This window comes from Rissa tridactyla, chromosome 13 (assembly GCF_028500815.1).
Source record: "Rissa tridactyla isolate bRisTri1 chromosome 13, bRisTri1.patW.cur.20221130, whole genome shotgun sequence".
In the NCBI taxonomy this organism is placed as follows: domain Eukaryota; kingdom Metazoa; phylum Chordata; class Aves; order Charadriiformes; family Laridae; genus Rissa; species Rissa tridactyla.
The window spans coordinates 1,898,624-1,925,733 of NC_071478.1; the positions used below are offsets into that span (position 1 = coordinate 1,898,624).

The 27,110-nt window shown below is 42.1% G+C and overlaps 1 protein-coding gene across 6 annotated transcripts in view; it reads right to left on the reverse strand.

The window, feature by feature from the left end:
* DGCR2 (DiGeorge syndrome critical region gene 2) overlaps window positions 1-27,110 on the reverse strand; it is a 48,782-nt gene that overhangs the window by 20,751 nt on the left and 921 nt on the right. For 2 of the 6 annotated variants that reach the window (XM_054219398.1, XM_054219399.1), the window contains exons 2-3: window positions 11,214-11,246; window positions 6,343-6,465 (exon numbers count right to left, since the gene is read on the reverse strand). The exons of 2 other annotated variants lie outside the window; for them this stretch is intronic. In XM_054219398.1, coding sequence (XP_054075373.1) covers window positions 6,343-6,465; window positions 11,214-11,246 — 156 coding nt within the window. The remainder of the gene's footprint in view (window positions 1-6,342; window positions 6,466-11,213; window positions 11,247-27,110) is intronic. 2 more of the 6 variants (XM_054219400.1, XM_054219401.1) reach the window with 1 other exon arrangement.

Genomic DNA, 27,110 nt, shown 5'->3' on the forward strand with positions numbered 1-27,110 from the left:
ATCAGATTTTGGAAGATCAGCTATTTTCAAAAGCCTTTATTGTTTTAGATACTACAACAACAAACAACAGCAGCAGTATTTTTACTAGCCAAGACAGATAGTTCTGTTTCCTTTGACTTCATACAATTACAACAGAAATGTAATTTACTTCTTAGCTGCTGGGGAAAAGGGAAGAATGTGTTCAAGTTAAAATTCAGGGGAGGCAATTTTTTTTTCTCCCCTCGAATACTATAGCATGGTGGACACAAGCATCCTCCGATCTGTTTCCAAATGGATCAAGTCACAATTAGTATGATTAGTATTCACCCAGCTCCTTCCAATTTACAGTTGCTCTCTAATTGACTCTACCACAATTGCGGTCTAAGTATAGTGCGATACACCAAGAAAGCTGTCCAACACCGCAGATTCCCTGACTATTTTCAGTTGTTTAAAACTCCAAGCTACCACTTCAGAATGGACGTTTGCCATGCCGGGTGGCTCCTACTGCATTTTATACTGGTAAACTTTTCCAGGTCTGAATCAAAACATTTCAATAATTGTTCAGAACAAAAATTAAGAGATTGAGAGAGGGAGAAGTTTTGCTTATATTTCTAACTACCTTCTTCTTGAACAAGCGCTGTCACTGCAGCCTGCAAAACACAGCCCTGCGAGCTCACAGAAAAAGCTTTGTGCCACACGTGCAGGTTTTGCTATTCCTGTTGAGGACACGGAAAAAAAGGAGGGGACAAACGCAGTCAAGTTTAAGACTGAAAGAAATACGAGTTTGCCCATTATTCATAGAGGCTGGAAGAAACTCAGTTACGTTGTTCATAATCTTCCGTGTACATCCACAGAGATTGCTCTGCAGCTTTTACCCACAGGATCTCAGCAGCGCTTTCTTCGCACGTGGTGTCTCATTAGGGGAAGCTCAGCACACGGGCAGAGCAGAAAGCTCCTTTCCCCCCCCCCCCCCCCAGTGCCTCCTTCATTTGGACCAAGTAAAAGGAAGCAAAAAGCCAAGTAGTGCAAATGGAACATGAGCTGAGACCACACAAAAGTGAGAGCTGGCACCAGCCGAGACAGGAACAGGCTAGAACGTACGTGTGCCAACAGCACTGCATGGGGGAGCAAACGGGATGCCAAATGGAAAACCGTGTTCGGAGGAGCTAGAAGAGAAACTGCAATCTGCCACACACACCAAAAAAAAGGGCAGGCAGACAGAAGACAGTGAGTTTAATAGAGAGAGGTCCTTGTACGGTCAGGACAGGTGAATACTGGATTCTGGGAAGTTGAACTAGCTGCCAGAGTTACTCTGTTGCAGACGACAAGTCACCCAAGCCAAACCCTTCACAAGGATGGATGTACTATGTCAAATTATGTCAAAACTAAACAGTTTGTGAAGCAACTAGGTCTTGTCACATCTTATTTGTTCCAAGATTTGAGTTTCTCCTGTTTAAACACACAGACTCTCAAAATTTACATAAAAAGCTGCCTTGTCCCCTAAGCTTCAAATTTTCTGTCCAGCATATTACCTACTAAAAGCTTGGAAAGCTTTTAATTCCATCTGGTAATTTGAGAGGTGAGAGAACTTCAGGATTAAATCGACTTCTGTGCCTAAGGATTTGGAAATATAGTTCAGAAGTCCCCAGAGAGGAGTGATTCTTCTCAGATCAAGCAGCTCCACGCTTCGCGTTATTAATTGTATTATGCTAGGAAATAGATGCCAACCAAGAACAGCACCCTGCTGTGCTGAGCACTATTCAAAGTAATAGACTGACAGTAAGGAGCTTATAATTTAAACACCACGAAGGAGGGTAAAAAGGATGCATCATACAGGAGTTCAGCAAGGGCTCAGAAAAGGTTTGGAAGCGATCAGAGGGTTTTATCATTATTATCTAGTTTCAAAAAAGGAGATGTACTCAAAAGTGAACAAATGTCAAAAGTCACTTCAACCAAATACAGTATCCTTGGCGAAACAAAACACGAAGCTGTTTATGATCACTGCAAAACAATGTGCTGCAGCTGCTGCTTTATTGGTTCCTGGCCATACCCTCAGCTGGCTCCGTGAAGGAGACTTTGCAGACTCGAAGATGATATAGTGTGTATGTGCTGGGGCAAGTGACCTCCAAGCCTGCGCATTTCTTCCTGATACAGTATCTGGGGAAGTCCTTAAGAACAGTGTACAAGAGGACATGGCTCAAGATGAGCGTTTACAGTTAGCTCCTAGCAAGATTGCTGCTGTATGAAATTGGGCTCCCAATCTCAACATAAACCCATGTAAAATCGTACTGTTTGCCATGGAGCTTGCTCATACCACTGCTAGCCACTGCTGGCCCAGGACCACTGGCAGGACAGCCAGCTGCCCAGCGCTGATTGTGGCCTCAGGCTCAGGGCGGCAAAAAACCCCTAAGAATTCAGCTCGATGAAACTTTCCAGTGCTCTTGTTTCTGACCAAGCAGGTCTAGAAAACAGTACTGAGAAATACCTCATGAAGGAAGAACGTGGCATGAGGCAAGGGCGTGCACTACATGGCGAGCTGAAGGTTTTCAAATTCAGATGCTGGGAGAAGCCCAAGGACAGCTGATGGCACAATCCGATCACTTACTCCTGGGAAAATTTCCATTTTTTAAAATAAATAAATAAAGGAAGAAAACAGAATGACCACCAATATAACTGCAAGCTGAAAAACTGGTATGGATAGTATTTATGAAAGGCACTGGAATTTGAGACATCTGTTCTCTGTTTATACACACAAGAAACAATCATCAAGCCTGTAGCATAAGAACAAAACACAGGTAAAAAGCCAGAGCTATGCCAAACCCTGCTCCACCTGCACTGCTGAATGTGAGTTTTGACCAGAAGACCTGCAAAGAAGGTAGGGTATTCTGGAGAAGCTGACCTGATACGCTGGCAGAAGCAAAACTGGAAACCCAATGAGCAGTAAAAGGCAAACTGCAGAGTCCTTCCTTCTTATGCGTTTAAATACAGAACTTCTATGAAGGTGGAAAAGTTAAGTTCCTACTTCGATTACTTGTATAGAAACGTAAGAGGAAGTGAGTAGAAATAATACATTTACATTTGTAAAAGTGCCTGTTTAAGATATTAATACCTGTTTCTACCATTTCACAGAATACATCACTTCGGGATAAACTATTTTTAGTATCAATTACTGTTGGTATGGAACAGTACACAAATTTCATGAGCCTCCACTGCCTAAGGAGAAGAGAGCCGCAGGCACATGCTACACAAACCCTTCCAGCAATTTTTAGTATGCTCACAAGAGCAAAGAGCCAACAGTTTTAGTCTACCAGAGGAATTGAGGGTAATCACTGCAGCAGATTCCACTATCGTTTGCATGCCTAGTGGGAAGAGCAGGGGGAACAGCACTTTACACATCGCAACTTTGGAACTGAAAGGAATTCCATGTTTTAAACGTTCATTCTGAAAAGAGACATAATTTATTAATTAATGATCCTCTTATTTTAATAGGAGCTTTCTTACTAACGCGAATTAAATCAGGCCTAAAAAAGGTGAACTTAACCAACAGTGCCAAATAACTTACAATGGCTTTGTATTAAACCTTTGAAAATACCAACGTGACCAAGTAGTCATTGAAACACACCTTCACCACCACCGCAAAACCCTAATTCGCTGCCATTGACCTTTTCCGAGTTGCTCAAGTTGGAGTGTGCCATTAGTAGCTCAAAGGCGAAAAAGTAACAAGCTTCCCAACCAGATTCAGAGCCCTTTCTTGCAAGCTTTCTTTTCATGCTTCAGAGAGATTTCATACGTTTTAATTTAAAGATATTTTAATTCCCCAAGTTTCACAAGTCCAGGTGGCTTCACTAACTAGTTCTTTTAGTGTTCAGTCTGCCTTTATTGAAATAAGAACCTTAATTAAAAAGTACTTAAATTTAGCTGAATCATCTCACAATTGCTCATCTAAATCCAAAGCTATTTTCTAAATTTAAAGCTGCATCATTTCTTGTTAACTCAGTGGCCAAATAAGAAAGTTATCACTCCAGAGTATGACTATGTGCTACTATCATTAGCAGCAGTAGCTCCCAATCAATGCCCCAGGACTCAGTCTCTCCTGTGACTGCTCACATATATATTGCTTTCCCCAACGTAAGAAAACCATACTCTTCCAAACTTACTCTGGCCTCAGATTTACTTTCATTCATGTTATTCCTTTTTATACTCCATCACACCATACACACACACACCAGCACACCAACCTGTCCTTATTCTTGACAGTTCTGAATAGCACATGCCCTTCATCACCCATTTCAGGTCACAACGCTACCCCACCAATTTTTTGTCACAGGTATAATAGAGTTTTTACATCCCACACCAGTAGTTCTTGTTCCTCTGGTTTGCTGGCTACACTCCTTGCATTACCGTGCAAATATCTCAGTTCTTTCACAAACGCCACACCCAGCTCTCTGGCTGTTTTACTGAGCGCAGCCTTTTCACCAATTACTTATCCAATTACTCTTTTCATCAAGTGGAATACTTTCCTTCTCTATGCTGTCCATCATTTTTCCCCTCTAGTATTCTTTATGTATGTTACTCTCCCTGCATACAGGCATGGCGACGAATCAAGTCTCTCCCACGCATCTCCTTTCACTTCTTAACTTAAAAGTTCCTCTCATCATGTCAGGCCAGACAGTCCAGCGAGACCTATAGCCCCAACACAAAAGCAGAGCCTATCTACTGAGAAGTGATACTATCATAAAATCCCCTTCCTACCCATATACCAAATATTCTTTGTAACTCCAGTCCTTGAGGCAACACCATCCCGTTGCACCCTCCATGCAACAACGTAAATTGCTGACTAACACACTAGGCAACACGAAAAGATAAAAATACTGCTTTCTACTAATGTAGATGTTCCAATAGTCCCACAGGTGAAGCCTCCAGTACTTTCTGAGTAAATCAAAATATTAACATGACTCTGCTTTTCCCTAGCCATTGACTTCCATTAACCTCCAGAATTTTATTAGGTCCCTAGTTTTTCACATTTGGCCAAAGTTAACTAAGAAGGAGGAAGAATAACAGCACAACTATAAAAGCACCTTTCTTTAGGGCATCCACATCATAAAGACTATCCTTAACAGAATATCAATGGCACAGCTTAATTTTCAATGTCAGAAGAAACTACCAGCATTTTTTCCCCTGCAAATATATACGCTCACACAAACTAGGCAAAAGCTTTCTGAAAAGAGCACTCAACACATTCTTTTAATAATTTGTGCACAGCAGACACTGGGGGATGGCTAACCACAGCACAGTTTCAAAGTTCGATTGTTAGTTTTACTCCTCTAATTCCACTAGAAAATCTGAATATTTAGAAGAGCTTCTTGCTGTAAAATACCGATGTTACTATTTTGTAGCACCTCTCTAAAATAGCTCAAAAAGCAGAATGATGGCAGACTAAATGCTGTAATGATGATGCCACAAAGTTTCTGAGATTCTCTCACAAGCAAATTAAGTAGTTTAGTGGCAAAGCATTTCTTAAAACAGTTTTTGAATGTAATTTAGTCACACTGCAGAGATAAAAGTTTAGAATTATGCCACAGTTGAATTCATACTTTCAGATTCCTGCTTCATTGCTCTTAGAGAGGAGAAAAAAAAAAAAAAAAAAGGTTACAGGTCCCTTCACTTTTAAGACACATAGAAAAAGAGTTGCTCTGGCCTGTTTGTCAAGAACAAATGAAAGTGTTCAAAATTGTGATTATATATTCATAATCAAAAATATCTGTTTGCTTGTTGTTTTCAAGACAGATCAGTATCCATCAGCTTTAGCAGAGAACCACTGCTGGCAACAGGCTCCTGAAAGCGTACGATCACAAGAGTTTACGAGGAGTAAACACACCAGCCTGTTTGGCAGAACAAAGTTCTCCACTTAAGCACAAGAAGCATAATCAGAACAGGCAGCAATAAAACACACTCTCTACCCAAGTTCAACAATGTCACCCAGCACAGTTAGAGCGATACACTCATACAGTCAAAGCAGTAATTCCGAATTTAACCACAGGCCTATGTGTCATTTTGGTTTAATTACAATATGATTTTTTTCCTTGTCGTGAAAGTCACTTTTTACACAACAAACTCTCCTCAGCTCCAGGATACCTACTCAGACTGTAAGAATGGAAGGGTAATTCAGACAAGCAAAAAACTGTTTGTAGCGTTAGTTATACAGAACAAAGGGAAGCCAACTCAAAGTTTGTTAGTAATGGGTACAGTTCTATCAACCAATCTCCACTTTCAAACAAAAATAAGCGAGCGATCTTAGCGAGTCAAAGTGCTGCTGCAAAGCAAGGTGACGCTGGGGTGGGCAGTCTTCTCGGCTTTACTCACCTGGACAGTCAACTTCATCGCTCTCATCCTCGCAGGTGGGCCACCCATCACACTGCCAGTTGGAAGGGATGCACTGGATGGTCCCGCTCCGGCAGGCAAACTGCCCCGGCGTGCAGCGGAGCTCTGGGGGAGAAGAAAGGCGTGCTTTGTATGAAGCGTTATTTATTCTTGCAGGTCTATACATATACTGATCATCCAGCAGGTAACGTATCACTGAAGTAATGGATAACTCAGCCTGTTAAAAACCACTTTGTCTGAGATCACTTCCCATGTTTTAAACTGCATGTTTGTGGTTTTAGCAGACGCGAGGACCGGCTTCCAGTGCCTGGGACATAATTCTCTCAGTCATCTGTAGTAAAACCATCCTGATAAAGATACCATATGAGCAGCTATCATCATAGCGTTACCCATTTACTTCTTGTGAGGCTCTGAGGACTACTTGTTCACTTTTCTCAGAACCAAAGTTCAACAAAAATATGCTTCGGTAATTAAGTGCTAGATTACACAATAAACTCAGAGTCCCATTTCCACTCCAATCACTATGTATGCCAGGACCCGCTAGACTTGCACAAATGTCCAGCCTGATTTCGAGCCATTTCATAGAAGTATTTGTAAAACAATTACTATATCCATGAACCTGTTTTCAGTTTCTAGCTTAAGCTTTTTTGTAGAGTTTCTCCATACGAACACATCCTTTACAAGAACCTGTCAACATCTGCAAACATGTAGTTCCTGCCTCTGCAAGAATACTGCCTACTTGTCATTATACTGTCAGACCTAATTAGCATTATAAAAAGTACCATTTTTTTTTCAAAGTTTTTTATATCAAATCCATCTATCAAATGCCAGCTTCATTTTGTGTCCCTCAAAATATTTTGCCAGGGAAAGAAATATCTGTCTACACAAGAGAACAATTCTAAGCTTGTTTACACAAGGCAAGTCTGCAAATAGCCATCAGCATCCGTAGGCTCATTTTCACACCAGACCATCACCGTCTGTCTTTCTCCTGGATGGTGGCTGTCAATCTTCCACCCAATGTTTTTGACGAATTCAGCACCTTTCCCTCTCAGCAAGCTACAATAATTCCAGGTAAGCTGCGTCTAGAGAATGAGCTTTTTTTTTTTTTTTTTTTTTTTTTTTTTTTTTTTTAAGTATTTTAAAGTAAAACACACTCATTCCTGATTTTGAAAGAATCAATTAGGTAACCTGTTTTGCAGGGAGAAATCTCTAAAAGAAAAATTAAAATACAGGTATGTATTCTCTCGTCCACAGTTTACAACCTAAGAAAAGAGCTGTAATTGCAGTTGTCACCTTCTTGAAACACACGAAACACACCTGATTTAGTCTAAACTAAATCTAAACTAGTCTAAACTAAATCAAGACAGAGGTCACACTTCAGACGACATGACCAGGCGTAATAAAACCAGTAATCAGGCACTCTCAATAAAAGCTGTACCCATACACCTGGTAATCAGTACAGGATATTGTTAACAGGCTTCTAATTCGATGTTAGACTAAAATCCAGTTCTAGTACTGGTTTCTCTTCAAAATGCAGACCTGCTCGTCTAGAAAAATAAAAGCAGGCACATCCTCTTAGCAACCACCTACCCGGAGCACACATGCAGGTCACAAAATGACTAAGAACTCTCGCAGACCTGCCAGACTACCAAGGGCAACAACAGCAAGGCAAGAGCCTTCTCAACCATTTAGAGTCTTCCTCGGTCCAAACAGCTAACAGCAAATGAGCGCTGGGGAAATGTAAAAAAAAATAAAAATCTACCAGCTTAGGTCATAATGATTTTCCCCCTCCTCTCCCAGAACAAAAACTGAAGTAATGTATTTAGCCCAAAGAGGGAAAGGGGGAGTAAAACCTTTTATTCTCCCTGATTAGAGGAATAAAAGGTAAAGCTTCACTTGCCCAGAGTAGCAAAAAAGAAAATTTAAAAGTCTGTCTTTAAGCTGGGGGGAGAGGGACACACACGACACCCAAGCCAAACAAACGTAAAACCTCAAGCTGAAATGAGAACTATTCAAATTTCAAGTTCACAGAAAAGCATCAACTCTTCAGTAAATCATTGCAGCTCCTTTCACCACGTTTGCACAATGTCAGCAGGCAGTGGAAGCTTTCTTAGAAAGTTCTACAATTGCTGTTTTATGTACAGAATTTACAGTGGAGCCTGCGGTAGATATTTTACCACGTGAAAGACTATCCTCAGCCCAGCTCCAGGTTTCCATTACATCCACCTGCAGTTATGGCAAAATTCAATACTTTAAATAAACTCTTAATTTTTTTACCACTTGATTTTAATGGAGTCAGGCACGCACCCTGTGAAGAAGGCTATTCTGCACCCCTCTGGTTTCACAGGCAGCATCCACCAGGAAAGCACTACCAGCCAACATGCACACGGGAAAACCAGTAAAGAATACTTTGGTCTCTCTAGAATTTCATACATGCTATTAACATTTGATGTGCAATTACATATGACTGGTTCAGACAGAAGGATGACTCCATCCCAGTATTATGAGCATTAAAAAAAAATGCCAGTTACATGCCATAATGTCATTACTTCCTGTGTTACAGACGCTCCTCTGAAGAATGTGGATACATGGAAGAGTACAAAACATTTCTATTAAAACACCACTCAAACCAGCTGAACAATTGTTCCCAGTGGAAACCATACTATGTGAGACGCGCTAATTATTTCAGACCAAGGAACACGAACTGCTACGCAATTCTATTGCGGAAGGGAAAAGAGTGACACTGAAAGAAATACTGAGAGATTAAAGTCTCCATATTCTGCAACCACTGCCAATAACACCGCCTGCGCCACCCGAACCCAGGGCCCCTATCCCCATGTGTTATTGAACTACCTAAATCATCGTGCAGCTTCTGGAAGAGTTTCTTCGGAATTCTTTTGCTTCAGCGCGCTGCCTATTGTGGTTTAGCACAGAGAGAAACAAGATGCAAACCATCTGAGAAAATCTAACTGCCTCCCTCGCTTGTGCCCAGGGTGGCTTTGGACATACCCGGTGGCCTCCTCAAGAACTGATGCTGAAGATCAGCTCTTTCAGAAAGCCCTTGCCATTGTTGGGATGCAGATTTCCACTAAGGCCCCACCATTGGCACATTGGTGGGCTGTCACCCGGCTGAGACACAGCAGTGGGTGGCAGCTCAGGAACCCCCAGCTGAGAGCAAGGGCCACCTCCCGACACCGTCCCTCACCCCGTGTGCCTGGATCAAGTCTCCCGCAGCAGAGTACATCGGCTGGCCTGGGCAGCAGCCTTCAGAGGTTAAATACATACATGAAAATAGAAGGAAGCCCATAATGAACCCGCGAGATACTCAGCCAAGGAACAGAGAAATACAGGAGAGGAGAGGATGCACAGGAGAGGTGCTAGTCTCCATGGCCCTGTCAAGCATTTCATTTCAGTAGCCTATTTTCAAGTGAAAACATCAGAAAAATGAAAACATTTCAAGCCTGTCTCTTTACAGGCAAGTCGTACCGCCAGCAGCAGAACAGGATTCACGAGGACGTACGAGCACTAGCAAACAGCAGTGCAGCACAACATAACCAGCCGTCTTTCCCAAAATGCAAGTAATCACTTAACACAGTCAGACTTTGTACTTTCCAGGAGTGCGGTAAATAAAAAACCTTTTTTCACCCATTTAAGATTTCCAGTTCTTCAGCAGAATAGCATAGTTTCAAAAATACCCATCCCACTTCTGTCGCTGAAGTCTGATATCCCGTCATAGCTATTGATGGTAACTCACAGCAAGGAAGGATGAGGAAGAAAGTATCTTAAACTATCACCTCCTAGCAGCACTAAAAACACGTCTTTTCCACCAGCTGTTGAAGCAGAAACATTTTGTATGTTCAGTATGGTTAGAAAATATGTAATAGCACAAGCTCAGCTACAAGTAAGCGCTGTTGCAGCAGAGGCACCAATACAACACTAGCTAACGGCATCAACAACTGCCTAGGAGTGAAAAAATAGAAATAAAACCACCTCCAGCGTTCATGTACAATGTGAGGAGTTACATCAGCAGTATTATGATTCACATATGAAATTCTAACATAAAAGGCTTCTTTTTCCTTTAACGATCAGATGCAGTCTTTGCTATGCTACAGCACAAGATTTAGTAGAACTGAAATCTCATTTTAGAGCAATTAAATTCATCTGGCATTTGCTGGGAAGAAGGGAGGCACGTAAAACACTGCAAATAGCAGCAACTGTAGTTTTTGCACTATACATAATATAAACTTCCAAAGCACCACGAAGTTCAAGCAGCGTGAGAACGTGAAAACACTTCAAGCAGCCAGGTGTCATTATACAGTCTCTTCGCTTCACCGTCTCTAAGCGCTTCTACAAGGTTAACCCTCAACGATCTCGCCAACCACTGCATCCTCCTCCTGCTGCTTGCAACGAAGTACAGAAAAATCACACAGCTTGCCAGAGGCTGCAGATAAGATGAGCCTACGAGCAGAAGTCAGCTCTCCTGACCGCGCTCCCAGGCTTTCACAACGCCACCATGTTTCTTCCTTAAAACACGACCAGCACACTCCTACCCCAACGAACGTTTGCCTTTCAGAAATACCATCAATTAGTAACAGCCGACTCTCTGGTAACACTTCAATTGTTCTCTCTAGCAACAGTTTATTAAGAGCTACAAATTGGCCAGAGGGAGCAAGAAACTTCGTAACTTTTTATATAAAGAGAAGGAAAAACTGAAATCAGCTTCAGACCGTGTTCAGTTCTACAAGCTTAATATATAACCCAAGATAAAACTTACTGTCTGGTGAAGGCTAAAAAAAAACAATACCAATTTGTTGGGACAAACAGATAATATAACCTGCCTGTGATTCACTCACCTGAAAGAAGTCTTGCCAAAGCTAGTCGCGGACCTGTAATTTGAAATTTAAAACAAAACTTACAAAACAGTTGGACACTTAATTAATCAAACACCAGAAATAACAGGCAAGATTATAAATAAATTTAAACAGTGCCATAGAAACAAGAGGTCTTCATGTCCTTTAGCTGCCAAATACCATTTTTCTAAGTCAGTGACTGAACAGACAAGATTTTTGACTAATACAAAAATCTAAGTTTCACACAGGAAAAAACTAAGTTTTCAAGGTGGTTGCTTACACTCTTACAGAAGGCTTTTGTTCCAAAGATTTTGCCAATTACATGTTGAATGCCAGGCATTTCGCAGCACTCATCACTTATGTCAATACAGGGCTCAACTAGCTTTTTTAATTCTCCTTACAGCGTGCTAATTTCCAGCTTTTCTGCTACATACTCCAAATAGACATTCACAACAAGCATTATCCACAGGAAGGACTTCACGTCAGATGAATAAAATACACACCCACCCTGCTTTAATTTCCATCCAGCTTCACATAGTTGATAAAACACCTTTTTGCCATTATAAAATGATCCAGGAAGCCCTTTCAGGGTTAATCATCTCGTGGAACTGGGAATGTTTTCCTTCCGGAGCCTGGCAGGCATCCCTCCGCAGCAGATGTGCACCCGGACAGCGAGCTGCCCCAGGCGTTACACTACCCGCAACCTGCATTTTCTGCTTCAGTTTAAGCCTTTCAGAGGTATGTTTGGACTAGGACACCTCCTGCTTGCATTTAAACTGGAATTAATTTCTTATTCATCTTCCCCTTTTTATGCAAAAAATAAGGGATAATTAGTTACTCAAAACAACTATTTTATTTGAAAGAAAGGCAGGGAGGATCTATATCCACTATCCACTACTTTTCAATGCAGCCAATCTCATTTTAGAGCCTCCAATATCAAATCAAGACTGTAATAAACACGAGACAAAGTGTTGATTCAACCCAAGCTCACCTTGCTAGTTCTGCTTTCTGAATGAATGTGACGAGCTGGCAAGCTTCAGATCAAATGAAGCTATTGTCTGTCCACATTAATTTTGAGTCAGATCAGCTATGGTTTGTCCCCCTGCAACCAGAAAGATTGCATGCTCCAACTAATTCAGCAGAAACACAGTTGTACAGATCCAGTATCAATTAATGTGGAATTGGGGCCTCATAATAGTAGTCTGCCAATGAAGCTAGAACACCTACTAATGCATTTACTTTATTTTTTTAAATATTAGCTCTAATAGATATGCCAGGATTACACACATCTCCTCAGAAGCAGAACAGCTCATTTCAGCCTTGTGCCACCACAAGCTGCCCTGTGAACAGAGCTGGGACCTCCACCTCCATACCTTAAGAACGGACCCAATTACTGACCTGAGTGACAGCTCTGATCCCAAAAAGCTGTATCAGGTCCCACCACCACAGTGGTAAGAGAAGCAGCTGGTGTGGAAGGAGCTCTCGGGAATGGGCAAAAACCAGCAAGCTATAAAAACTTCTGCCAAGTGACAGAAGCCAACTGCCTGTGGACTTCAAAAAAAGCACCCTTCTGGTCTACAAGCGCTATCAAAACGCTCCTGCAAAGATAAGTGCAGGTGGATAAACTAGAATGCTTTGATACTGTCTTGACAGGATTATTTATCCTCCTTCAATTCAAGACACAGATATAAAAGGAATTCAGCCTGAAGAAATGCTACATCCAATAAAAATGCCAGAGGCCCTGTCTCGGGTACATATAATAAACATCTCCTGCAAAGCATTAGGTGAACACATCAAAATTTTCAAAAGCTAAATTTCAACCTTCTATTCGCAAGACACTGAGGTTCACGGTTACAGGAACCAGTGGAAAAAGGAAGCCTAGAAAGCAGAAATGCGTCCCTGACAGAAGATCCCCCTTACTTACAAGCCACACGTTCCTAACTCCAATATATAAACCACTAGCGGTACAAAAAACTTGCTGTCTTGGCAATTCACAATGTAAAAGGTAGAGATGAGAAGCCAAAGCCCTGAACTACAGCCTCCAAAATACAAGTTTCAATTCAGGAGAGTGATTTGATACAGAAATTAAACTCAGTGACTGCAAACACTGGTTATTAATGTTAGGGCTCTTCTAGTTGCAATGACTTAATTTCTCTTTATTAAAGAGATTCACCACTCAGTAAAGTCTCATACATTCAGATACTCTTGTGGTAGCTAAGACTACAGATACATGTTACATTTTAGCATTTACATAGCCAGTATAGATTTGAATCTGTTTCAGTTTTTAATACAAAGAAACGCCACTTTTCATTTGCTACACTAATTGTTTGTTCTTGTCTGCTGAGCTTCATTTGTATGGGAATTGGAATTTGATTAACGCACAAGCCCAGCATTTAATGTTATTTCAATTATAAGCTATTACTCTGAAATGCACGTATCGGAAAAGATAAGCTTGAAGTACACGGTTTGGTTTTGTACGTAAGCTTTTAACGAACAATGGCAGTTTTGTCTGTACCTCACGTGTACTTTGCTTATTTTGGTCACATTTCTCAAGGTTGGATCTGGTAGATCTTCATTTTTTATTTACAGACAGCAGGAAAACCAAACACCGAAATACTTCCTGCTTTCTCGGTCTAAATCCCTCATTGTCTCAAACCAGATGAACCAACCTGTAAGAGAATATTCTGCTCAGATTTCAAGAGGCAATTACAGCTATCAAAAGCTGATTAAGCATTAACAAAAACCCTTAACTACAAGCGCTTAGGCCAGTAACTCTTCTTATTCAGATTTTAACTTGTCCAACAGGTCTTTCTTATATTTTATAATACTAAACCTACCTACTTACATTAAGACCTGTACCTACATGTTGCACTATTGTTTCATATTTTAACACATTTAAGAATAAGTTTACGAAAACTGAAAATTGCTTTTTTCTTGAATCCCTGTTTCTGTATAACCTGACCCATGCTGAAGCGCAGGAGCATGCCCAGACCCTAGCGCCTTCAGCAAGGAGCCGGACCCCCTAAGACCTTAACTCCTGGAGATTTTGCCCAACAAGTGCCTGCAAACAAGTATCACAAACAAAACAACAACAGGAGCACCATGCCCATCATCATCACAAACATACAGCTCCCTATCTAATATTTATGCTCAAGAGGAAGCATAACACGACCAATATTTCTCTAGACTGGTATTTACTGAAGTAACAGAAACTTTAAAATATTCTTAATATCCCCAATACAACAATACCCCAGTGTTTTTTCTTAATTTCATTCTCAGCAGATATGTGAAAAAAACCTGTCCTTAAGCAAGTCCTCTGCACTCAAAAAGCAGTTTTCACACCATGGACTTCTCTGAAGTGCAGAGGTGATGTTCACCGGAGCAGGTACCGCATCTCACACAAAACTCCATGAAGAGCAGGAATGTCCTGCCCGGCCTCAGCGCCCAGGGGCCAGAAGGCTGCTGCCAAACAAAGGGTTTTCAGCGACAGAGAAGCCAACTACAAACCTGGGGATGTTCTGACCCAGTCTTTGAACAGGTTTTCTTATTTTTAGTTTGTCTCTACAGTATCACTGACCCCACGCAAAGGCTCTGCTCTCAGGCAAGCAACACCTTCCCTAAGTGGTGCTTCCCTTCGGCTCCAGATCAGGGAGAAAATTCACTGTCCATTCGTCTCCCAGCAGGTTTCTTTATGCCACTTGGTGAATCTTACTTCAATTACATGTTTTCAGATTTACCCTTACCCCACCCACTGCTGCATTCAGGGTAGCAGAGTGAGCACATACAGTACTTCATAACCAAGCCACAGTAGGAGGAAAAAAAAAATTATAACACCACCACCTTATTTTTGGAGAAGAAAACTATTTGTCAAGCTCCCAAGTCACCATCAGACAATTATCCATTCCATAAATTATTAAAGTTCCTCAATAAAATTGGTTCTGTTTACTGTTCTTCAAATTAAAAGCCTACAGAAAAACAGAGCACGCAGTTCCACATCCAATGCAGGGCTCAGCTGTTCAGCTGCGCTGCGGAAAACGCGCCTCATCGTAAGCCTTGGGTCACAGAATCACAGAGTGATGGGTGGGAAGGGACCTCTAAAGATCATCTCATCTGGGTCAGGCAGCTTCAGTCCACCATGGCCCCACGTGTGCCGGAGGGGACGAAAGCACAACGGCACAGAGCCCAGGACACCAAAACCAACCCACAACTATTCTCAAATTTAACTCCCGCTCCTGAAAATTAGAGATTCCGGAGTTACAATCTCACTTGGTAGGAACGCATCAGTTCCAAAAATAAATAAATAATACATATTGGAGGCATCAGCATTTTCTGCATGACAGTTTCATGAAGTAATTAAAACTGTGACAGCACTCCAGCTGAAAGCTGTAAATCCTTAATGAATAACTCTAATGAACATTCTGTATTACTGGGGGTGCTGTCACAGTAAGTTATGCTAGATGAGGATTTCAGAGCACGGTAAGGAATGCTGGCAGCCTCCCTCCCCTCGGCCCCTCTCATCGCTATCATACCTACGCTCTGCACGAGCCTGGAACTGACCCAGTTTCTCCTTGCTCACAAGCGTCATTCGCTGCAATTCATTGTCTGCTCTTTGTCTGGAGGGTATACTCAATGCCAGTAACGATTTAAAAAAAGACGAAAAGAATTTTAAAAAAAAAAAGCTAAGGCCATGCAAGAGACCCGGCATTCAGCCAAAGCAACAACATCAGAGCTTCTTGAATGGGAACCCTGGCTATGATTTCCTAAGACTCAGAAAATACAGACTTTGTGCTTTATGAATGTGGACACTTATTCCTAAGACTTAAACAGAAAGAATATATTTCCCTGTTCCCCAGTACTGCTAAAACTAAACAGAAAACAAAACTTGCTACTTGAACTAAGCCAAAATAATACTGTGAGTTAGACAATGCAGCATTCCAGACTGAAAAACAGTTTATTTTCATAGCAGTGAGGTACCAGCTAAGCAACAGGCTTGCATTTTTTCCCCCCTAAGAAACCGGTATATTATGATAGTAAGCAAACAGGCAGAAGGGAAAAGCAAAATACAGCACTGGCACAAACAAAACCAAAGCCATGGGTACTCGGGAACCTTTAATACAGCTCAAAATTAAAGCCTACAGTTCCTCTATACTAACAGCCTTGTTCAGGGCTTCAGGTGTTTTGTACAGCCTTAGGTGGGACTTAAGCATTTTAGTGCAACAGTGGTAAGTGACCTGGGCAGCACCACGTTTTTGACCCTTTCCCTTAAGAAAGCCCAAACAGCATGTGGATCAGTGAAAGTACCGATCACACTTCACAATTAAACTCACTAACCAATTTGAAATAAGCTTGACAAAGAAGCCAAGCCCAGAAAAATGCAGTGGGCAATGCAAGTTTTGGAAAGCCAGCACAAGGGAAGGAAACGATGACGGCCTTCAACTTCAGAGGGCAGGAAAGCCCCGTGCGGGCCGCACCGCGCAGCAGCAGCCTGCACATCTGCACGCCGCGCTGTCACCGCAGGGGGGGCCTTCCCAGCCGGCAGGGAAGTGGTGAGCTGGGCTAACCGAACCCTTGCACAACTGTTCTGGTTTGAGGTAAAACAGAACCAGTTTTTCTGTTCAGTAATTTTACTTTTTAGCTCAGCCTCTTCTAACTAACTGAACTCTCTGAAACTAACAGCATATTGTGGAGACACTGGTTGTTCTCAGAATGAGAAGACCTTATTATTTGTTAATTTATGCCAAGGAACGGTGTGCAGAGAGGCTCTTGCTTATATTTATTGCTATAACAAGCAAGGTCAGGTCACTTTGTTATCTTGGGTAACGTTGGAGGGTCAGCAGCAGAACAGCGTAGAGGGGTGGCACCTGCAGGGAGGAGCGGGCAGGACAAGGAATCCCAGACTGATCAAGGGGGTATTCCATCCCATCAGCATCATGCTCAGGATAAAAGGGATCCAAGGGCCAGCCTCTTTCTTCAATGGCCAGTGCCTGAGGAGGACTCTGTTCATCTGCCTTTGATCCTGATCCGAGCATTCCCAAACCCAGATCTGGAATCTAGTTTCCGTCTGACACTGAGTCCAGCCTGGGACTTCCCCAGTGCCTCCCGGTGGCAAGACTGTCACCCTGGGAGCTTGATACGGTTTTTTTATATATTGCATATATTTCATTATTTCCTTTTTATTATATTAATAATATGTCATTAAAGTAGTTTATTTTCTTCTAAACTCATAAGTCTCTTTCTCTCCCTCGCGACAGAGGTGCGGGAAGAGCATCTGTCCTTCTTCTCAGTGGCCAGCCCAGCGCAAGCCATGACAGACACCCAGCATCCTCATGGCAGAGGACATACTGTGGACAGACGGAGGGAACACGGGGAAGACATGGCCTTACTCCATCAGTGGTGTCAGGCAAGGGTAGGCACTAGAGCGGAGGAACTATAGGGACAAGCCCACTGGAGTCCAGAATTCATTAAAACCCACTACTTATGAAACATGCTCGTGGATGCTTGGAAAATAGCACTATTCCTCACACAGAATTTAAATACGGTCACGCACACAACATATTAATTCTCCCAACAAATGCAGCAGCAGAGAAGAAGTCCATTAAGAACAACATTAGTAGTGAAATACTCAGCAAGTCATCAATTCTGTCCAGAAAAGAGCACCACAAACAGCACTTTCTCCCTTACGATCCATATGCCCAGGTCGGGACAGACAGATTATCCCACAGACAGTATTTACGCTGACAGGACTGTCTGGGTACCGCAGCTTAGCTACTTCCAGTTTCCATCCCCAGTCTCACCTCAAACCTTCACCTTGTTCTAAACACATCTTTTACGACAAGATCCTCATATTCCATTGCATCCAAATACTCTAAAATCTTGTATTAACGTACACATACTGTTCCTGCTCATTTGCAGTTTTTCCACAAAGTTGGGGTCATTCTGAACACGGAAAAAGCATTACGTTCTCAGCTCTGTCTTCACAAGATTTCAGCGTTACCTGCACCTCTTTCCTCCCAGAAGAATCTGCGCTGGTCCTTCACCATACAGTCTCCAGTGCCTTTCAGAGTCACCCCGGGATGTTCTGATCTACACAGCGGTGACAGCAACTCTAGACAGACCAGTCCGGTAATCAGAAGTATTTGAATACCAGGAACATTTCTTTCCCCGCCCCCCCCCCCCCAATTTCTGACAGTCTCTGCACAAGCTGCTTGTTGGAAAGCCTCTAAAAATCAACCTAGAGAAACTACTGATAGAAGTAATCCAGAAAGCACTTCTGTGTCTTATTACCTGATAGCCGTCTACCTAAAACTACCGCAAAATAAAAAATCTAAGCATGTTAGATGAGTTCCTCTCCTCCTCCAACCAACTGCATTCTCAGAATTAGAAAAGTACTCATCCTACCAAGGCAGCCAAGACCAATATTTGTTCCTATGTGAAACATAGTTTTCACTTCAGAATGATCACCAGGGCGATCACCAAACTGTATTCCCTTTGACCAAATACAACTCTAGGTGTGAAAAAAAAGAAAAAAGCTAAAACCCAACAGATGCTCTACAGAGATCAGAGTTTTCCACAGAGGAAAGAAAAATTTAAATCCAAAGTTTCACATGAACTGTATTAGTATTTTCTTTAGATCAGGTTTCAACAAGAATATTCAGATGAAACGCGATAATAGCAATTTAAGAACTGTCAGCGCAATCAAGACTAATTTGTAGCCACCATTAAATCCACAGAAGGAATTGCCAGATTTCAGAGTATTGGTTAGCAAGCCCATTTACTTTCCACAAGACAACACACATTCCTTCTTTGTAGGAAAACAAAAAAAAAGCTAATATAATATTATTTTTTTTCAATACAGGATTCAGAAGTGTTTAAGCACATCCTTACACTTCCATCATGCAAGCAAATTTCATGAAAACACACAATTTAAGGCCAAGCATGCATTTAGAATACCTTGCTGAATTAACACACGAGGAACTGCAATACCCTTTAATGTCAAGCAAACAGATGACAAAATCTTATCTATGAAATGAGGTATTTTTAACCACTCCATTCTCCAAAAACAAACCAGATTTCTTAATTTCAAAACCGCATGAACATGGCAGAAGGTCTCTACAGGGCCCCAAGGAAGGTCATGGTCTTAAACAAGAATCTAACAAACCCAGGAGACAGGAAACCTGCACATGAGTGCTATTCAAATACGGGTCACACTAAAATAAGCTTTTGCTCCTGTTTCATTTTTTTTCTTCACGTTGTGTACAAGACTTGATAAGCAAGCATCTAGAACACTGGAAAGCAAAAGTCTGATATACAGAAATATTCTGACCTCAAATACGGAAGACCTGTTTTATCCCTTGCGCAGTAGCTGGTGCAGTGGCTGTCGCATACTGGAGCAAATGGCTCGTGCTTTGAATAGCGTTCCCCCGCTCAACTGAAGCTGAACACGGCAGGAACGCAGCCCATGTTAGTCACTGCTGCGTTTGTCCATGCTGTATAAGACACTGTGTTTTCTTCTTCCCTGATGAAACAAATACCTGCATGGAAATTTCATATATCAAACCCGTAAGCTTAATCTATCAGAAGTGAGCAAACAAAAGTTCAATCCACCTTTAAAAGGCCACATAACCCTTTAAGAGTAGTTTTCTCATCCCCCACACCTTCTAACAGTTCAAGTACTGCTGGTGCTCTTCAGCTCTTCCACCAGCTTCTATCATGCACATGAGTCTGGTACTACACCACGAAACACGATCTTTGCCATTCTTTAGCTGTCACATCCATAGAAAAATTACATCCAACTCCACTGTTGCTCAGAGAGACACAGACAAGCATTCATACTACAGCGTCCTTGGACCATTTCTCTCCAATCTGCTTACTACCAGAACTGAGGGGTGATGATGCTTCTGACTTAAGTCTTTGCACTCGCACCTCACTCCTGCAAGATCCCTGATTTTTCATAAAGATTCTTCCAAGATCTCATTAATAGAGTACATTTATGTTTCCATATTTTAATCAGTAAGGGGCAATTTAAGCCTAACAAGTAATTTCACAGATTCAGAGAGAAAGCACAAAAGCAGTTTTGACCATCCCTAGATTAAAAAAAGTTATAACATGCTTTAGAAGTTTAGCATACACAAGGCAAAATGCTACTTGGGCACAAACTAAAACCAAGCAGGTGTTAGAAGCGGGATTATTTGTTTTCTTTTAAAGTGTATGAAAGAAGACCTGTTATTTTTAGGTCAGAAGAAACCTTTTATTTAAATTGCTAAACAAATATTCACACAGACCAAACATACAGATACTGAAGGACAACACTGACTCGGTTTTATGTGAAATTCTTTTCACTCGTGCAAAGGCGATGCTGACACCCACCGTCGTATCCCCTCGAGATGTGAGGGCAGAGCTGGGCTGGGAGAGCCCAGGTCAGGGCTGGAGCTGACCTCCCTCCATACAGACCCCACTTCAAACCCCAGCTGCTGTGCTATCGCCCGCTTTGCAATGGAGATTGGAGTGTCAAAACACAAACCGATGGAGGCTTTGGCATTTCAAAGTGACACCTGAAACTCCCCCAAGAAAACGCAGTTGCAGCCAGCCCAAACACCCAGCATTGTTCTGCCAGAAACGGCACTTAATCCCACTTTTCTACTACCTTTGGTTCCCAAATAATTTCACTAGGAACCCCAAGTATTTGTCTCATAGTGAGAAAGGTACGAGGAAGCACAACAAAGGAGGTATATGAAAGAGAAGACAAGACAGGAAAAAAGTTACACAAATGAAAATATGACAAAGGAAAATCAGTAAGTTTAAGGACAAAAGAGCAGGGAATGTCCCAAGTGCAGCCACCAAAAGCTAGTTCTACATTTCCACCAAGCAAGCCAACAATTGTCATGCACTAATCAATAAACAGAAGCAAAATATAATGGTTAGATCAACCAATTTTAATTAATTAGGAAGTTGAACATTGTTTTGTTTAGCTATAGTTAATGAGGCAACTATCAATTTCCATTAAACTTAAAAATGTATTTCTACTAATCTAAGTGGTAGGCATCAAACACGGATAATAACTTCCTTAGGAGCTCCATACAGCAAATACCATTAAAATGCTGTTCATCAAACTCAGAATTAGCAGGCTGACCCTTTACTACACAGACAAAATTGAAAGTTTCACAGGAAACCACAAGAAGCCAGAGGATTGCACAGTTTGGGGAATGTGGATTAAAGGTTAATCCCAAACTCACATTTTTGCTAGAGTTCTGCTACAGCTCATCAATGACTTCACCAAACAACCTGTGATTTCGCCTCAACTCAATGGGTTCTCTACAAACCCAGCACTGGAAGTGAAACGTGGAGGTGTGAGCTGTCACACAAGGAAATGGAATGGTACGTTCTGGAGAGTGTGAAGCCAGGAAGGTGCAGGCATTGCCAGGCACCCACCCGCACTCACCGCTGATGAAAAACTGGTGGGTTCTGACACCTGAACAGCCTTGGGCAACCGGCAAACTGTTCTTTGTAACTGCAGCACGAGGAACTGTGCACTACGCTGTATTTAGACAGGAAGAATCGGCTGCAACTGCAGAACAAGCAACAGACTGGCAACTAGGCTTACCAAACGGATCTGATGTTTGGAGTCTCTGTCACATGGAACCATTAAAAGTATCCTTCAGGAATTGCCTGGGTTTACCAGATTTTGTTTTGGGAAAGGAAGACAGACAACCCAATCTCTTAGCACTCCTTCTAGCCATAACTTTCTCTCAGTCCACACAGAACAACCGATTAGCAAGCCTTTTCCCACGACAGGTTAGCCCTTGAGATCCCACAGGCAAAGACCAGCAAGCCTCTCAGCAAGCCTCCCATTAGCTGTGATATACTTCTTTTCTATCTCAAGGACTTCCTTGTTGGGGCTATCAGTGCAAGAACCACTGCACACACTTATTTAATTTTAAAATAGGTAACAAATTCAAGCCCCAACATTAACCCCTGAAGGGGAGGAGCGGCAATGCCACTGAGCTGTTGCCAGGTTCTGCTCTGACCACGTCGCAGGTCCCCGAAGCTCGACGCCAGGTACGCTGGCTCTGCACAACACATACAAGAGCAACAGAACTTCTGCTAATCACGAAAGAAGTCATTAACATGCACCTGATAAGATGAAACAAGACCTTATAAAAGTTGCAAGAAGTCACCACGTAAAAACACAGAGACCCAGGCATTACTCAAAGAGAGATTCTAAAGGTAGCTACTACTCTTGCATTACAATTCAACATCAAAACCAGCCCTAACAAAGCTAATTCCAGGGGACGGAATAACTCATTGAAGTCTTGGCTGGTTTTCTGATGTTCACCAGGGGATTTTACATCTTTCATACTTAGCATCTAAAATTCTTCTCTCTCCAAGATAGCTGTGCCTTTCCCGCTAACTACTGAGAAAGAAGCAGCACTTCCACAGCCGCCGCCTCCCGCTATAGAGAACGGCTGCAGCAGCACTCTCTTCTCCATCACTTCTGCTGTTCTGGCTGTTCCTCTACTCCCAAACCTACTGGGGTGGGACAGAAGTCATGCGTTTGCAAACCCTCAGGCTCCCCTTCTGTTTTATTACTTCTCAGAACCAGAGCAATGCATACAAACAGGCCCCTGCCTACTTACTCCTTTCCTCTCCTTTACTTTGTAGCCATGGGTAGTAGTAAACCCACTCGAACCTCAAAAATTTTGCCTTATAATTAACATCAGGAATTACCCAGTCTTAAAGTATCAGACCTGCTAATAAGGTCTAATACCTTCTGCCTTGTCTCTGCTACGCTGACAGCAGCCGCAAGAAAGACTTTTCAAATCCATCGGGCTCACTTTGCAGCTCATAACAGCAGCAAACAGCTGAGCACAGGAACACCAGGAAGAGAGCACACAAAAATACATCAGTAGGAAGGAAAAAAACCTAAAAATACATAAAAACAGTAGATGATTAAGAAGTAAGGGATGAAGGGGAAACATAAGACTGGAAGACAGGCCAGCCCTATTTTCAGAAAAAAATAACTGAAGAAGTGTGATAAAAACCCTCTGCCCCTCACACCTAGACGCCCTCACTTGGGAATTCAGCTAAATACAAAGACAGGGACTGTCGTTAGCAACGACATGGAACCAAATAAATACAAAAAATATTACTCATCTCAGCTCTTGCTAAGGTAGAAACAGCAAACAAAAAGCAAAATAAGGGCTTCTATTTGCTTACCAAGGAACTCCCTTCACAGCAGAGGAATGCTGGGCCCAGGTCACATTTTAAGACCAATATAATTGGATTTCTCATTGAATTAACTGATACAACTCAACTAGCCAAAACCGGGCACGTTCAGTCACAGGAGACAAGCGGATCACCTTGAAACAATGTCGACTGTGGGCTTGTTTAGACTTCTACTCCAAGGAGCTCTACCTTGCATTTAAGACCTACAACTTTTGACTAAGTGACAAAAAAGAGCCAGCAATTTAGGTACATTAGGACTGTATTGTTTGAAGATACAAACACTCCACCGGTAAGTTCTAGCACAACAGTCAGTCAGGTACAACAAGCAAGCACCAAAGCTTATGAAAAGATAAAAATTTAAGCTGAAGTTGTGGGGCTTTTTAATTAGACCACTTGCACTGGCAAGTCTTTCTAAGCACTGCCTATTAGGTAAGTTGTGCAAAATTTTTAAAAACAGAACTTGGGTAATGAAATTACTTCCTCTAGCTAGCTTTGAAGTGGAGAAAAAAAAGCTGCAAGAACAAGAACTCAATTGGCTTTTAGCTGCCTGGCAAATGCTCTAATAAGAAAGCCCGATGACCTACATTCACAAGGCTCCATACTAAACCACTATTACAAAATCCAATATAAAGCCTGACCATGTTTAAGTGTTTTCCATTAGCAAGCAGCAGTATCTTGTTAGAGAAATATGAAAACATGTTATTGTCTTTAGCGATGATGATCTTAATTAATCCTCTAAACACTATTCTGAAACATGTCGTCCTGATCATTCCAGACTGTTTAAGTTCCCAACATTACATAAAGACACCGAAACCTTTGCTTTTTGATTGTGCAATGGGATGTTAAAAGAAACAGGAACTTCTTACATATTCTCAAACAGTGCTACAAAACTGAATTCAGAACAATTTACATCTCTGATGCCCTTTAGTCAACCAACAGAAACGCACTAATGTTCAGAAACTCGCTCTAAATCCAAACTAGCACCAGTACAGTTTACTGTGACTCAGTTAACAGACCACTGAAATATTTCTTCACATAAAGACAGCTCTCAGCCAGCTACTCAGATAACCTGAAGCAGATGTTTTGAGTTGTCCCGGAAAAGATATTATTAAGCCAAACACTACTGTGGTAAATATCCCCCAAAACAAGTGTCTGAACACCAGATATAATCAATTCAGTAAGTGCTTAAAGGAAATACTAAATTAGTCCTTCACTTTCACCCATACAGTTGGAGAAGTCTGATACGTTCAGCTTCAATTCACATTAGCAGCTTCCAAACACATAATGATTACTGCAACTCAAGAAGAAATGCCCTACTTTAAAAAAAAAAAAAAAACAACACTTTCAATAATGCATTATAAAGTGGGCAACTAGTCAAAACAAGCAGCTTATGGTCAAAACAGTTAAAAAGGGAAAGAGGGAAACACTGGGACCAAAAAAAAAAAAAATCCAAGCGGAGATTCTCAAAGGCATAAAATTACCATTCAGAGTCCACAGGCTCAGAAAATCTAACTGCCCATGGTACCTTCAGGAACCCAAGTCTCCACAGCCAGGGCTGATGTCACGGTATGTTGGATGTACCTGATGCTGTTAGTGATGGCAGCCGTGTAAAACAGAGTCGTGTAACCAAGATGGAAAAATCAGGAATAAGAGTAAATTTTATTTAATTTCTCTCCTAATTTACTAAAACCTATCTCACCCTAAATGCATAAAAAATAGTTCTACGTAAAATCACTGCCTTTCAGATTGCCCTGAAAAGATACTACAGTTGAGGAGGCTGAAAAGAAGGTTTTATTTATCTGAAGAGCACAGCAAGAACACGGATACAAAGCTAGTGTCAAATTAACATGGAAGCACAAAGAGGTGCCTGATTCGCTGGGACTGAATTGTGAAGGAACTACACATTCATCTTGGAGTACATAAAACCTCCCATCACTCTGCAGCACTCATTTGATAGCTCCAAGTACAGATTTAAGCTAAGCAAGCTGCAGGCATCCTTGCTAAACCAGTAAGACGGTTGCTACAATACACAGGTTTAAAGAAGTAAAGAGAAAAAACAAACATCACTAGGAAAATAAATTCTAAGTCCAAACGCTCTTCTCTTTCTGCTGAGGAAATCCATGCACCTCCCCAAAAAAGACAAGGGAGATTTCTTCACCATTGATTAAAATGATACATTTAGTTCTGTACATCCTCTGTACTTGCACGAGCCGCATTTTCCCTATTTGCGCCTTTTGCTTCAGGATGAACCCAATACACTATTAAATCTACTAAACAGGCGATCTATCCGAGCAGTAGACTCGAGCCATTAAGTGAAGCAAGCTAAAAAGCGAACGACGTTGGCAGCAAGACGCGAGGCCACCCCGGCGCGGCGGGCCGTGAGGAGCAGGAGAGGCGTCACCATGGACAGCTCAACCCCCGCCCGCCCCCGCCCCCGCGGCACGGAGGAGCACATTCCCCAGGGAGCGCGGGAACTCCTCACCCAGCGAGGAACCCCAGCTGCAGCCCCTCACCCAGCTGCCTTACTTCACACTGGGGTTCAGGAATACGTATGGGTCCAGCAAAATTCAAGGAATTCATGCGGAGTTGCCACAGAGGAATCCTAACGCTACAGGTTTCAAAGCCAGTGGTGCACAGCCTGAGCAGATGAGAGCTGGAGTTTGTTCACGAGAAGGATGCTTCTGCCTGCGTGGCTACGGCACCACAAATCTCTAAAGCAGATACATTAGAGCACCACTGAAAAAAAAATTCATTTGCCTTCAAGAAGCAAACCTCAGTGAAAAACTTGTTTTCACCCATCAAGCACCAGCTGCTGACAGATTTGATATCAAACTGGAGCGACAAATGTTCCGACACAATACGGAAAATGCCATTTTCTAATTTCTCAGAGGCAACAATGCTCAACACCAACAGAGTTCAGGGTCAAATCTACCCACCTGTAAAAGTACAGACAGCTCTGAATCCCTGCTGAATCTTTTCAGCCAGCAATTGAGCTGTCTGTAGCACCTAGTGCCAGCTACCAAGGAAGTTGCTTGAAATCAGTTTTACATAGTATCTTCTCCCACATAAAAGCCTCCAACTGTAATAATACTAGGTTAGCAACTCCATGTATATTTTTTTTTCTTTTGGCTACTTAAGAACATATCATAAGCCTTATATATACACTGCACTGCCAAAAAAACAAGCTAAAACAAAACAAGGCGCACACAGAGCAGTTTCAACATCTAAGTTAGTTATTTCAATAAGACTGCCTACACTGACCCAATTGTGCTTCAGCTGTACTGGGAACTCGCTTAAATGCGGTTCATTAATACTGTTACGTTTTATTAGTCTGGGTCATAAAAGTTATTTTGACAAGAAAGACCAAGGAGGTTTCAAAGTACACCATCATTCTTACACTCCTGTTGGCAGAGAAGAGAGCATCGCACAGGAGCAGCCGCACAGTGCGGTGGGGGACCGTTCCCAAACCTGCGACGCCACTCCAGGCACCCCCATGCTTTGGCTATTGATGCTCTCGGGCAAGAGCAGCTCAAGGTACGCCAGGGCTCTGCCAAGCTCCAAGCGAGTTCAACACCCAAGAAGAAACCCCAACTGCGAGACGTACCGAGAAAAGCTGTCGTTGCCAAGCAGCAAATGCCAACCATTTCTCCAAAGCCAATCATCTTTACATTTTTAAAG